At 40.9% G+C, this 14,747-nt stretch overlaps 1 protein-coding gene across 6 annotated transcripts in view; it reads right to left on the bottom strand.

Moving 5' to 3' along the window:
• OXR1 (oxidation resistance 1) overlaps window positions 1-14,747 on the bottom strand; it is a 226,639-nt gene that overhangs the window by 116,141 nt on the left and 95,751 nt on the right. For 5 of the 6 annotated variants that reach the window (XR_001553586.2, XM_015856040.2, XM_032442875.1 and 2 more), the window contains exon 2: window positions 661-826. The exons of the other annotated variant lie outside the window; for it this stretch is intronic. Coding sequence is in view for 4 of the 5 variants with exons in the window: in XM_015856040.2 (XP_015711526.2) it covers window positions 661-719 (59 nt within the window). In the remaining variant the exon portion in view is untranslated. The remainder of the gene's footprint in view (window positions 1-660; window positions 827-14,747) is intronic. 6 annotated transcript variants of the gene reach the window in all.

Raw genomic sequence — 14,747 nt, 5'->3', positions numbered from 1 at the left:
AACCAAACAACAAAAAGCAGGTAGAAAAACTCCTTCCACCAAACAAGGAAAAGAACAGCCTTTCAGAATGTTAATTTGGGAATCAACCATGCAGTTTTCTGATAACGCAAGCAGTTTATGGGATCATTCAATGGCAGAATATAAAAAGATCTTCACACAGGTGGTGTTAGGAAAGGATTAGGAATTAATTCACACCAATATAGCCCAAAGAGTAATACCAAGCAGCAAGCATTTATCAACAATGCGACACTGAGCTGAGCTTCCAGAGAGCAAACAGTGGGGGAACAGTTTTACGCCAAAAATGAGCTCATACAGCAAGCACTGCAACACTTTTTCATTCCTTTACACACACTATCAAATATCACCATGCAAATTAAAGACACAAGAGCTGTCAGTGGTCAGATCACCAGGAAGCAAAGCAAACCCAACCTCACTACACTGCCCAGTCATTGTGAGGGACGCGGTTGCAGCACATGCAGGAAAACAGCCATCACACATCACTCTGTGGGTGGCGAAGAAAATGGTGAAGAACACCTGAACTATTAAAAAACTGGGTTTGTTGTGCCTGGAATAGGCAGCCCAAGCCTCCTTTACAAAGCTCACACCTAACGTGTTCAGCAGAACACCACAGAGTAAAGTCTTAGAGAAACAAACACAAACCTTGTGATTATTCCTGGGAGCATGGCAGCACTGCTACAGGTAAACCCTTGGAGGATCATTTACAGAAGACATATAGATTGGTTGCTGCCAGGTTACATCCATTAACTCCAAGCAGGAGAATCCAGAATCCGCATGTGGTTCAAGTGGGACAAGGCATTCTCAGTGCCTGGGAGAGAAGATTAGTGAGTCCACTGGCAAAGGATTCAACGCACTCTACACACCATGAATGGGCCTGGAGACATGAGGATGAGGTATGGCAGCAGTGTGGAAGGCAGTGATGGTGATGATGATGGGGAGGAAGATGGCAGCAATCACTCTACACACATAATATCTCAGATAGTCACAGTGCATTCAGTTTGTAACTTTTCTCTTGTGTTAGTTTTTGTAATGATTACAAGCTCAAGATCATATGGCTTCACCGTGACTGCATAATATTTTACAGCTGCTTCACATGGTGGAAACAATACGCTTAGCAGTTAGAGTGCGTGTTTTGTCAGGTATGAAAATTTCTTGATCTTTTTCTTTTAGGGTTTTGAGAAAAGTGGGTTGCTATTTGCTGACAGTTATCTTGATTCTGGACATGTTTTAGAAGCGATGTGTAAAGTAAATTACTATTTTGGATCTCGCTATTTTGTTAATAGCTGCTATACTGTTATTTAAATAACTCCCACTAGTTCCATTTTCACAAAAGCTCTTCTAGCGCTTTATGCATATCTATTTTAGTACAATTTGCATGGGTCTTGAAATTTCCAGCTCTGTCACATTCTGCACATAAAAAAAAATCTGCATAATGGTTTTAAAAGTGATGGTAATTTCCATTTAATTCATATTTGCCTCATTAATGCTGTAGCTTTATTTCCAATGCTGCCTTACTTATAAGGATGGGATTCAAACCAACCAAATCATTGTAAGGTTGTATCCACTAAGGAAACTCTTTACACCACCATTACATACCTCGAGACACACAGAATTCCTCATCTACATTGAAGCCATATAAGCTTGTAGCGTTTTTCTGTGTGATGTATTTAACTTTATCATAACATCTATTATTTTCCATGTTAACTGCAGGTAATTTATACATCAACAAAACTGCTTTATCCATAGCCTTTTACTTAGGCAACTGCATTCACATTTCTTTTTGAATCCAACCTTAGGCTTGACTGTTTTCTAAGTTGTTTACAAGTCAGCAGCAATACCCCAGGGCACTTAATGTTCCTGAGATTGCCACAGTACACACAATCATAACATGCATATATTTATGTAGTCAAATTTGGGAGCAAAAGGTCTTTTGACGTCTCAAAGCAACAGCAGAGGAGGTTGGAAGTTACAACATTCTTACAGCAACACAGATTTGTGTACTCCGCTTCCACCGTCTCTGCAAATAAGCATCAACACAGTAGGCAGCCGCTGCTTAAGTTAGAAGAAAGTGCTGTGGACACACTTGCCCTGAGACATAAAAATGCAAATCTGCTCATGCTTTGCCTTGTTCAGTAATTCACACAACCTAAGGTGTACACGGGGAAACAACTTAAGCACTTCCCTTAAAATACAGACTCCACTCCTGCAACCAGGCACCCTGTGCTGTCAGTGTGTGTACAGGGATGCTGGGCAGCCTGCAGCAAACTGGGACCTACTGCCATAAAGAAGAGCCACCATCTTTAGCATAAGTAGTTGGACAGAGTGTAGAGACTGACACTGAGTGACCAGCCACTAGACTGAGAGGGTTAGCCCAGTACAGAAGACACCACCATCATGACATTCACCCAGACTCTCATAATCCTTCCCAAATGGAGCTCCCCCTTCTCTTTTTTAAGCTACCAGACTCTCTCTTACACTGAGGTTCAAAGTGCTCCTTCTCAAAGGCATCAGCTTCCTGCCCTGGCACTGGTCTGCAAGGCTACCATGTGGAAGCCATTATTGCTGCTTCACCTTCCTAAGAACCAGGCATAGAACATTACACAGATGCAGAACTGAAAAAGATATTTAAAACCTAGAGGTCTTCGGAAGCATCATGCTGTCTTCGCTAAATAAAAGGCAAAAGCAAGACTGGACAAAGAGTAGCAGTTGGAACTACAAGTAAATAATACCCTTCTGAGACACTTAGGTAACTCAGTTCATACAGAGACTATATTTGCATACTACTGCAGTAACGATTATATATATTTGCAATGTGTGTGCAATATATTCCTCCAAAAGTTCTCACAGGACAACAAGCAACTGTCATAACATGAAGCAATTAGCACTAACTCACAAAGGTCAGGCTCTTCTAAGAGTGAAGAGAGGCAGAAGCTGTTCCTGGAGGAGACTGAAACGTCTAACATTTCTCCTTGCTAGAAACATAAATTGGTTCTCAAAGTACTCTGCAGGATATAATACCGGATACATCTCTCTGGAAGCACCTAACTTGTCAAAGAGAAGTTAAAAACTAGGCAAAACGAGAAATCCTTCATCAACATAGCCAAAGGAGAATTGAGTTTCTGTCTTTAAACTCATAACTCAAGCATTCTGAAGAATAATTTTAACAATCTAATGAAATGTGTGGCAAACACATAGATTGAATTAAATTAGTTTTCCATTGATTGGCTTTATTGACTATTATTTGATAGACAGAAGGCAAGAGAAACCTGCAAACCTGCACCGGGGAAGTTCAGACTGGACACTGGGAAAGGATTATTTACTGTGAGGGTGGTCAGACATCGGAACAACCTTCCTAGAGAGGTGGTTGATCTCTTACGCCTGTCAGTGTTCATAATGCACTTGGATAATGCCCTTAATAACATGCGTTAACTTTTGGTTAGCCCTGAAGTGGTCAGGCACTTGGGATAGTTGGTCTCTCAAGGTCCCTTCCAACAGAACTATTCCATTCTATTCCATATAACACACTGTTCAGTGAAAACATACTGCTTTCTTATTACACCCAAGCTACTTTTTCTTGAGAGTTTCATTGGGCACCAGCAGTAAAGGTCTGAAAAAGTACCTATCCTGATTTTTACTTCCGATTCATAAATTAGGTTAGCCAAGGCTTTAGCAGGTGGGAGAAAAAAAACACCAAAGATCCAGAAATATTTTATTACCTGAACCTTCAGGGACACTCACCAGCATAACCCTGGTGGATCAAGCAGGGAACACACTGACAGCAAAAGGAGAAAATGCCAAGGGGAGTCCCCACATATGCCATGTTAACAGTGCAACAGTGTGAAAGGGATCATTGCATTTCAGTCACACTCTCAATATCCTCTTAACCTTTTAGCTGCAGTTGGTGGGTAGACATCAGGGGAGAGAGAGGAAGTATGGGAAGGCATGGACAGAGAAGCAGCACTACTGACAGGCACCCCAGACCCCACTCCTGCAGCTGCAGAATGGTGACCAGCCTCTGCTGTGTGAGCTGCAGTGCGCACCTGATAAGGTATTAAGGGCCCCACACTGTTTGTTTCTTCTTTCCATTGCACAGGGGGGATGTACAGGCAGCAGGTGGTGATGCTAAAATTCAAGCCTAAGACCACAATTTAGTTTCATGCTGAAGACAAAATGCCCCCACCAGAGAAAATAGGTAACTTTTCCCTTGAGCCGCTGGTTAGATATACACTTGTGACAAGCAGCAATCTTTTCCTGAGTTTTTCACTCACAGTGATACAAAATAGAGCTGAAGAAACATAGAAAGAAAAGATTGCAGAACACAGGAGCCCTGAAGGATTTTATATTATTATTCTTAAATCAATAAGCCCAGAGAGCAGAATTGTTATAAGCACTGCAACTACACCCACTGCAGACACTAGCAATCTATAAGCATCATAGTAAATGGCATTATTTAAAGAAGAATCCAATAAAAAAGCACTGTACTTTGATTTGCCAAAGCACAGTGAAGCTTTTCTCCCCCATTTCAGATGAAAGAGCACCTTGAGGCCAAGCTGGCACCACCAGGTGAAAGATCCCCAGAACCAGATACCAACCTCGTAAGACTGGTGTAAGGAGATAAGGAGCTTGTGTCTGACAAAGAGAAAGAGAAGCCAAGGAGAGATTTAAACACATCTGGAAGTCATCAGAACCAGAGCTCAAATGACAAATGAGGATTCAGCATGTTAAATGAGGCAAGTGAGTTTAGAGGCATTTATGCATTTAGTTTCCTAACTAGAGCTCAGCTCCAAGGCAGAGCTGTTAAACAACCACCTGATCGGCATTTGTAAGGAAATAGCATACAAGCTGAAACACAGAAGCTGAATTTAGATGTATGCAGTAAAACTGTCAAGGTTTTAGAAATCCTACATATAAATCAGTGACTTTTAGTCTAAACACAAAATAAGAATCAGTAAATTGCATTTTCTGTCCGTGAAATATTGTCAGGATTCCAAGATGTATTTTAAGTAGTCTCACGATATGTTATTTTTTTCCTTGGCTAATCTTCTATGAAAAGTAACCATTAGGAAATCAAAACATTATGGCTAATCCTTGCTAATCGCTCTTCTGAACAAAAAGGTAGAAATCTCTCACTCATGAAAAGGAAAAGGAAGAGGAAGAATTTAGGAATATCAACAAAGGGGATAAAAAGGAGAAGACTATATCCAGTTCTCTTCATGTATTTGAATTGACTTGTGCATTATTGTACACTCAATTAAGATCCCATTAAATTTGGGGCTAATTTCTTGCCATCTTAGGAGCCTGCAAACAACATTTCTAAAACCAGTGTTAAGTCTTTATAGCGAACAGGCAAAAGGGTGCACTCCATTGTCCATCCAAACTGGAAGTAGGCACTGCTTCGAGCCAGCTCTCCCTAAATGCAAATGGAAAAGGACCAGCTGGCACCAAACCGTCCTGCCTACTGCAGGGGTGTACGAGTGGCTCTGCTCCATGTGCCAAGCAGGGCCCCCTCCTTGAAACACCAGCTGCATGAATACCTGCAGGTGTAGATCCAGGAGCTACCTATAGTGAGTAGTAGATCCTTCCCCACTGAGTCTAAAAGCTCCAGTGCTTTATACAGTTGACCGCAGTTGACTGCTTTCCGCTTTCAGATGATTTAGGCTTAAAAACAAGCTTTCTACTTAAGTCAAAACCTAGAAGAAGCATACCTTTGGATTATGCAATTTTTATACTTTCATAATTTTCTATAAGGTAAAACTTTAGGATAATGCATGGTTTTGGTAAATAAAAACAGATGGAATTGGCTTAGTTTGGCTGTAAGATTAATGCTGGGTTTATATTTTTATAGAAATATTTTAGAACAACAAAAGATTTGCTTGGAGATATCTGAAATCAGAGAGAAAGCCTGTTCCTACTCTGCAGCAGGAATCTGCATTACATGAAGCAAACCAGTGTCTGTCTCTGTCTGATCATTACAGTGACCCCCCATAGAGCCAGCCCCACAGCTTTTCCAAGATCACTTGGTGACAAATGACATACATTTAGAACATCATAGTGCTCAATTTATGTAAACAAAATACCAACTCCCTTCAGCTTCCATTCAATTTATTCTACAATGTATACAGCAGGAAAAAAAAAAATCTATTTGGAATTCAATAATTTATAGAGATATACATATTCATAGAATACAAAGCTTTTATTTTTAAAGAGGTAGGAATTAACCATCTGTTCCTGTAGAAAAATCCCAAAACCAAACATGAGGCATGTAGCATACAGGTAGAAAGAGACGAGACAGTATTTTATGCACCAGAGCTGACTTCCTCATCTGTGCTGCAGTGACTTCACCTTTATAGAGATGAAATCTTCAAGAAACCAAGATGTTATATAACTCAGTAGAAAACTGATAAGGTCAGTGTCATTTCAAATTCCCTTGTGTGAAAATCAATTACAGGATGTGAAAGAAAAAAATAAAAGCCTTTTTCAGGAACCAAGATCTCCATCCTATAATATATAATAGCATATATATGTATGTATATTTTTAAGTAAGAATGAGCAGTAAAACTTTAAAGTAGAAGAAATGTGTGGGATGGAAGCAGAGGGGCAGGCAGAGAAGAGAAGGAACAGAATAATTTCAGATCATTTCAAGGTACTTTTATGATGAAGTAAGAAGACAAATCCTTTCAATGATTTGTTGTTTTGATTCTTTTTATGCTAAATAGTAAATGGGAAAAATAACGGTGACTTACAACGTTGACTTTAATTGGAATAAGAAAGCTAAACAACTTCTTTCAAAAGAATATACCTTTTAAGTTGGAAACACAGGACTACTTTGGCTACTGGACATTTTTCTAAAGGAAAGCAGCCCCTTCAAAATAAAAATATTAAAGCTGTCTTTGATTAGAGGTAGGTTAGGTAAAGACAACAGATCTATTTTAATATCAGGTTTTCTCAGCCAGGAAAACGAAACAATCTTGCTGTCTCAGGAGCCAAACATATACAATCCACAAAATTAGATGGTTTTTAATCCCTACAATGACCAACCTAATTTCTTTTCCACTCGAGCATAGGTCATCTAGAAAAAAAGATCAAGAAATTCTCATTTTATTCAGTTAGAGGGAGTGAAATTTTAGAGGGAGGAAGAAAGCAAAAGAAGACACTTTCTGTAAAACAGGTATATATTGGCAAAGAAAAGAGCAAATGTGAAACATGCCCAAAGCACATGAAAAGAGAATTCACTGAATCTAAGCCAAATGAAAACAACAATGTAACACAATCAGGAATTCCAAATGGTTGACATATTTTGTAAGAAGAAAACAACTGGATATTTACAATACAGGAGATGCTGAGAGAAGAAATTCAGAAGTGAGCAGGGCACTGAGCACGCAGGTGCATCAGCTACAACTCTTCCATGCTCTGATCAAGCTTAAATTCTTCCCAACAGATTATCATTTTTTCAACAGGTCAGAGAAGTGCCAAAGAGAGAAAAAACGGAAACCTTGAGAGAGTTTACAAAGAACCATGTTGTGGAGTTGTATCCACAGAAGTGCACTAAAGGGATTTTCAAGGGAGCAGTTTGGGGTCTGGATATCAGAAACTGGCCTGGGTTCTAACACAGGGGATCTAACCCTGCTGTAACACAGCCACAGTTAAATGTACTGTCTGCATCAGAAACCGGTCTGCGGCTCCAATGAATCCCCAACCACAACAGCTGGGGAAACCACATCTCTCCTACCAACTTTTATAGAAAGTCTGTGCTTTTGTGAGGCATTAAGAAACTACTGCAGACACCACCAGACCAAGGAAGGTCTTCATGTACTTAAACACTGAAACTCTGTTACTGGAGGATCCAATCCTATGAGCGAACCAGAGAGCTGTTGTACCGCCTGGAGTATTTTTAACACAGAGTATTAGGCTTAATACATTATAGAAGCGTAAAGAAAGATTCATTGCATTTTGGTCAGCCACTTCAGGATTGCTCACCAATCAAATGTTAGCAGCAGAATTTCAATGACTGGAAAACTGTAATGCAGCAAATTGCTACCTATGTTGTTTCCTGCACTATAATTATAACATATTATATCTGCTACAGTGTGAGAATGTATTTCTTTACAGCTTCTAGCAGATATAACTATTAAAAGAGTTGAGATCTTCATAATGAAGTTCTACAGTTGTGATACCTGGGAAAAAACTAACCAAAGCACAGTTCCCACATAGATCCCACTGCTATCTGATGATATTTCTTTCTTTATTTCCCTCTCTTTAACTAACATGCCTTTGCATTTTAATGTAGACATGTGTCCTCTGAATCCTCCTCTCAAAGATGCCTTCTGGGTAGCAATTAAATGTATAATTGAGACCTTCAAGACATTAGAAGGGAAATTCAATGTCTTTTTAAGTGGCTACAAGGAATAAGACAACACAAATCAATTTTACACCAAAACACGTTTGCACAAACGCACTCAATATGCATTGCAGGACCCCACACACTTCTGAAGGGCTTCTTCCACAAATAAAGCTTCCAAGGTTGTCGGAGAAGGGATTTCAAGGCTTTAAGATGCCGTGCATAGTATACTGTGGATGAGATCATCAATAAGATTTTAAACTTGAACCTGCACACTGGACACTAGATCTGTCGATACATTGAAGCCGCATTGGTCCAATTATTTCCTTTCTCCCCTCATCCTGAGACTAATTCCCCCATCTGTATCCTAAGGTTGCAGGACACTGAAGAGAAGCATTTCATTCATCCTTACCTTCCTACAGTTGATATTCTAATGAATCTACCAGTGTTTCAGTTCACTGCTCACACAGACAGGACTATTTAGCCACTCACTACTGGTCTGGGAGCAGTCACTGACCAAACCGCGTCCGACTAGAACTAAGCTAAGAATTCAAGGTGCAGCTCCCAGGTTTAGACAGAGCCCTTCAGAACTGCAGAAAACCAAACCGAAATTTTTAAAACATAATAATACAACCACAGCAATTCTTCCTTCTATCACTACTCTGCATCGCTGAATGCCTAAAAAGGTTTCAAAACAAAGACACCATTGACCCCATACAGACCTTTTCATTCCCCTGTCGCCACACTGCACGATTAGGGATCTGAAATTAAACTCAGCAGACAGCCTTTCTTCTGACCGAATCTTGCCATCTCTCTTGAATTTCGTTCCCACATGCAGCCATTCGCTAAAAGCACAGCAGTTCTCCAGCTCCTCACGCCTAACTGCTCTTCCACCTGCTGCCAAGCAGACAGCAGCGCCCCAGAGATTCGCCTGTCTTAATCTCCTTCTTTCTGTCTCCTGTTTCTCCATTAATATTGCTCCACTTTCACCATGAATACAAGACAGAAGGAGCACATAAATAAAATTCAGATAGGCAAATTCATAGGTTAGAGCTATTTTTATGTGGACTCTTCTCTGAAAGAGGCTCTTTTTGCTGTTGTTGTTTTATTACTTTTTTTTTTATTTTTTAAGATGGATGGAGAAATAGCATAAGCAATCAGATTTTGGAAAGCATCCAAGAGTAGAAATGTCAGAACTACTGCAGATGTAGTAGCCTGTGCATTTCAATCAGCAGTACAAACAATGGATACAAAATCCATTTAAACTGGCTGCCCGCAACTCTCTTGGATAACACATCCCTTCTTTTATGTTTCTTAGACTTTTACCCTGGCAACAGCTTAAAATCTTGCCCCTTGAACAGAGGCTTTTCCTCAGGAGGGTCAGAGCCACAGATGTACTCTACAGAGCTGGAAAATTCCTGCCTTGTCATCCACAGAACCACAAAATTGTAGGGGTTGGAGGGGACCTCTGGACACCATCAAGTCCAACCCCCTGCTACAGCAGTTCCCTGCAGCAGGACTCACAGGGAAGCATCCAGGCAGATTCTGAATATCACCAAAGAAGGAGACTCCACAACCTCTGTGTGTAGCCTGTTCCAATGCTCTGTTACCCTCATAGTAGTTTTTTTGTTTTTTTTTTTTTTTCTCATATCTGTATGGAACGCCCTGTATCCTGTTTGTTTTTTTTTTGCTCCTTTTCTTTTTGCTGGCTGCCACTGAAAAGAGCCTGCCCCCATCCACTTGACTCCCATCCTTAAGATATTTATAGACATTGATGAGTTCTCCTCTCATTTTTCTCTTCTCCAGCCCCCTTCTCAGGTTCTTGGCCTTTCCTCATAAGGGAGATGCTCCAGGCTCATCATCATCTTTGTGGCCCTCCACAAGACTCTCTCTAGAAGTTCCCTGTCTTCCTGAACTGAGGAGCCCAGAACTGGACATAGTACTCCAGAAGTGGCCTCATGAGGGAAGAGTAGAAGAGGAGGATAACCACCCTTGTCTGTGCAGGACTCACTGAATGGCAGCACAGCATTCCGGTGTGTCAGCTGCTCCTACCAACTTTGTATCATCAGCAAACTTGCTAAGGATGCATTCTATCCCTTCATCCAGGTCACTGATGAAGATGTTGAACAAAAGCACACTCAAATTTGTTTCCCACTCCACAGCTCCATTCTGTGGATCCTATGTTTTGTGTATACTCAGTTTCCCTTCTCTCCTCTTCCTTTTCTCCCCTCCCCCTATTACTCCTCCTTTTGCAAGGCAATAACCTGCAAGACATAGATACCCTGTCAGTCCCTCTTGAAATTTAGGAGACTCCACATCTCTGGTTACATCTCTGCTAGCTATGATTGAAGCACCCTCACCTACATCTGCTTTATTTACGGAGCAACAGGAAGTAAAAAGAGACAAGGTGTTATCCGTACACACAGTGGAGCAGGACCCAATGGATAGATTAAATCTTTATGGAGACCAAGGTATTATACACACACACATAAAACAAAAAGCAAAAGACTCTTTACACGTCTGTATGCTTTAACTTCTGCAGTATGACTGCCTTATTCAGGCTTCCTGAAAAATTAGTATCATTCTGGGGCAGAATTGCAACTTTGAAAGACTGACAATTATACAGGGTATTCTTAGAAGTGAAAACCTGTTGGACAGCAATGGAATACAAGAGACATAGTTAATAAGGCAAAAGACACACTTGTTCCTTCTTCCTGCCCCAGTTTTCCTAAGGGTGGTTCCAAAGAGGCATCCCCATGACTTCAGCCTGCAAGATGTTGTAACTTACTGAAAATCATTAAGGTCAAGCCAGACATTACTGAGTCCCAGTCTTCCAGCCCCCACACCACAGTAATATCCCTGGCCTCTGCAGATCTCAAAACAAGTCAACACACCTGGAAGCATGCAACATCTTACAGGGTCACTGTCCCTCTGTATCCCCTCTGTTTGTGCAATAATGTGAAAACAACTGGACTTTTTTTACCCTCTGAAAAGAGAGCTTTACAAAGTGTAAAGCTAGAAGCATCTTGGTCAGTCAGGGTACTGTCATCAGTCTTACAGCAAAAAGATCATTCGGATGCCCAGAGTACTTTCAGATACCAAAAGGAAAAGCTGTTTTTACCATATTCCTGTACTCAGCACAACAAGGCCTGCATTAAGTAAGAAATTACTGCAGCTTTCAAAAATAATTTCTCTGCAGAATCACTGTCATCCAAGTAACTCTCTGAAAAAGCAATCTGTTTTCCAAACAACTCTCTCAGCAGCCAATTTCTGTGACACTGACATCAGATACTGCTCAGGTCAACGCCTGCTTCTCACCACAACAGCTTCTCTTCTGTCTCTCAGAAATTACTGGTGCCTTCCACAGATGCCCAACCAAGAAAGTGTTTAGTTGCTGTAACAGTTTCAACCACTGCCTGCTTGCTATGAAACTGTGCTTTAGAAGTGCATACATATTCAGCAGTTTTAAAGAACAATATGTTTAAAAGCTGTTTGGAAATTGGAGAACCGCAATATGCCTCCTTTTCTCATCTTAGGTAGGCTGGAAAAATTGAAGGTCAATTCCAAAATGAGGCATATATCCCTAATTTTCCAGAAGAAAACGAGGCAGAGAGATAAAGAACTTCTTGCATTGACATTAACTATAAATAGTGCAGGGAGGTAAAGCAATACCCGGGCTGTTAGTGAGCATCTCTGAGGTTCAGAAAGCAGCTGCCTATAAGTGACATTTGGAAACAGAGAGGCAATTTAGTCTCATTTAACTGTCATTTACAGGAAGAGAGAATAAAAAGCACAAACTAATTTTGGATATTTACCCCACAAAAATGACGTATCACTGACAACACCTGAACTTGTTATGGTTAACATCTTGTAAGAGTAATCCACCTTCATTACAACAGTCATAAAAGAAAGCTTCATCAACACACACATAAAAAAGGCAGCATTTACTTTTGTTTTATTCCCAGCTCCTGCAATAAAGTGAATGTTACAAAGGTCGTAACAGTGATATTCAGTGATGGGTTTAATCATTTTGGCCTTTTATCTGCACATTGAAATAAAAGTTTTCAGTCAAGAACAGACTGGCTGGAGGTCTAAATTTCCATCTAAAAAAGCCACCAGAGGGACATATATCGTCTTTCAACTGGCTTTTAAAAGGTGGAATGTAAGTTGAGGAACCTGTACCACTGATGACCTTAGGTTTCACTGTTTTCCTTTTCTAAAACATCACTGTTCATTAATACGCTCACCTTCAAAACAAACCAAAGCACATTCTGCAGCCCATGGCACTGACACATCGCTGAGGAGCTGTGAGTTCATTTCTTTATGCTTATAACTATAATTTACAGCCCACTGTTCTACACCCACCAAGTTCCACACCTCTCTCTGAAACACAGTGAGCCCACCTTGCTCAACCTCAGACCTTCCAGCCGCAGGTACGTGTGTGCTGGGACATTAGGCAGCACTTTACAAGTTCAGAAGTAAGTGAGAGAGAGAAAAAGTGACACCATGCAATATTTATAGCTTCAATTAATTTCATCTCAGCAATTGCTTTAGTGTCAACCTGATGTTAAAATGAGTGTACATACTCTATCCATGGTGTTTTAGAAAGCAAAGCTTTGTCAAGTGTACAACTATGGTGGGTATTTTTTTACTTTGGTAGATAAAAAGTAGTTACGCAGCAAAGTACAATACTTCTTTGCTCTTATTTACATTGACATGTTCTCTGTGCATTCAGGAGGAACACTGAGAATCAGAGTGCCGAGAAAGTACAGGTTATCCTCTGTTCTCTGCAGCACAAATGTTTGTTGTCAGCAGATTTTCTCTGCACTTCGATGCTGCGTGGTAAAACGTAATTATTATTTGGGCCTTGTGCTCCTGCACAGGAGCCCACGGTTAAACAACTGTATTCCTATTTATAGGAACATCCTGATGCTCAAAGCCACCGAACACTCAGTAACACCTATTTAAACTAAAGCTACTTACTGCTCAGAACCAAAGCCAAACAGTATTTACTTTCAAATTTCTGCACTGGATGAGGAGTCTAATTTCAGAATTCAAGTTATTTAATCCAGTATTAACCTCCAAACTTTGGGATTCAAGTTTCTTCATAAACAAAGCAAATGCCATTATCCCCATTTTTATGAGGCAGCTGCTGACATCTCCAAATGACAGCCTGCTGGGCAGGCTTTGGGGCTAACATAGCAGGGTTTCTGGAAACCAGAAAGAAATCCAGCAGAGCTCAGAATGGCTCCTGCATAAAACCTTCCTGCTTTACACACCTACGGCATCTGCCAGTGTCATTCATCTTCCACTGTCACAATCACCATCAAATACAAAGGGAGAAAACCAAAGCAAGCCAGTATGAAAGAGGAGTTGCCAGGCACACAACATGAAGGCAGCAAAGCAGGACACCAAGCTGTTCAGGACTGTGAAACTTGGAACAATTGGCATAAACACTGTCTCTCTTTCACTGAAGCTTAATGGCTGATGGGACAAATTCATTTTTACTGCTATAAATCTGTGACATTAAATAAGGACCTCAAGCCACACGGTGTCCAGTATCTCTAATTAACACAGATTGAGCTGGGAGCCCAGGACACGGGCTGATCTCACAGAAGCTGGCTTCTGGTACATAGGCATGCAGTCCCTCAGCTCCCTTTGGGAAACCAGGCCTCTCCTCGCTGCCTCCAAACCTCTCCTGTAGCAGAGCAGAGCCGTAATGGCTCTATTTATCAGTCAGCTGCTGCTACTCAGAATCTGCCACCTCCTCTGCACAGCCATTTCCACCAAGCTGTGTTTCCTGTTACTGTTCTTCAGCCTTCTCTCTTCCCACATTCTCAAATCTAATACAACCCACAACTTGTCGAAACAGCAGCAGCTCATTAGAGAGAAACCACTCCCTGTCAGAAGGTATCCCAAGCCTTGAGCCTGTCCACTCTGTGGATCCAAAAAGGAATACCCTGAAGTGTGACACTAACTAGCTAACATTTCAAAGAAGCTTCGTAAGAAACACTGAAATACTTTGTGAACCTCAATTGTGAACCTGTCATCATAACACCGCGTAACCAGCAGCCAGGGAAGAGCACATGGATGAGAGGAATACTGCCTGAGGCCATGGGCTGCATAGAGGGCTGTTAGAGCGCTCGCTGTGCATCTTCCCTGCAGAACTATCTGGAAGTATCACATGGAAATACACTTTCCCATAGACACAGGGTACAGCTGATGTCATAACAGGAACATTTCCTGAGAAAAATTTGGAGAAACCCAAATAAAAGAAAAGGCAACAACTTAATAACACATACAAAGAGGTTTTATTCTCAGAAAGCACAGCCTTCCTCTCCATGTAGTGCACTGATAGCTTGCTTCCCAATTTGCTCCATTCCAAATGAAC

Source organism: Coturnix japonica, chromosome 2, assembly GCF_001577835.2.
Source record: "Coturnix japonica isolate 7356 chromosome 2, Coturnix japonica 2.1, whole genome shotgun sequence".
Lineage (NCBI taxonomy): Eukaryota > Metazoa > Chordata > Aves > Galliformes > Phasianidae > Coturnix > Coturnix japonica.
The sequence above is the reverse complement of the archived record's forward strand: the minus strand, read 5'-3'. Positions and strand labels throughout refer to the sequence as shown.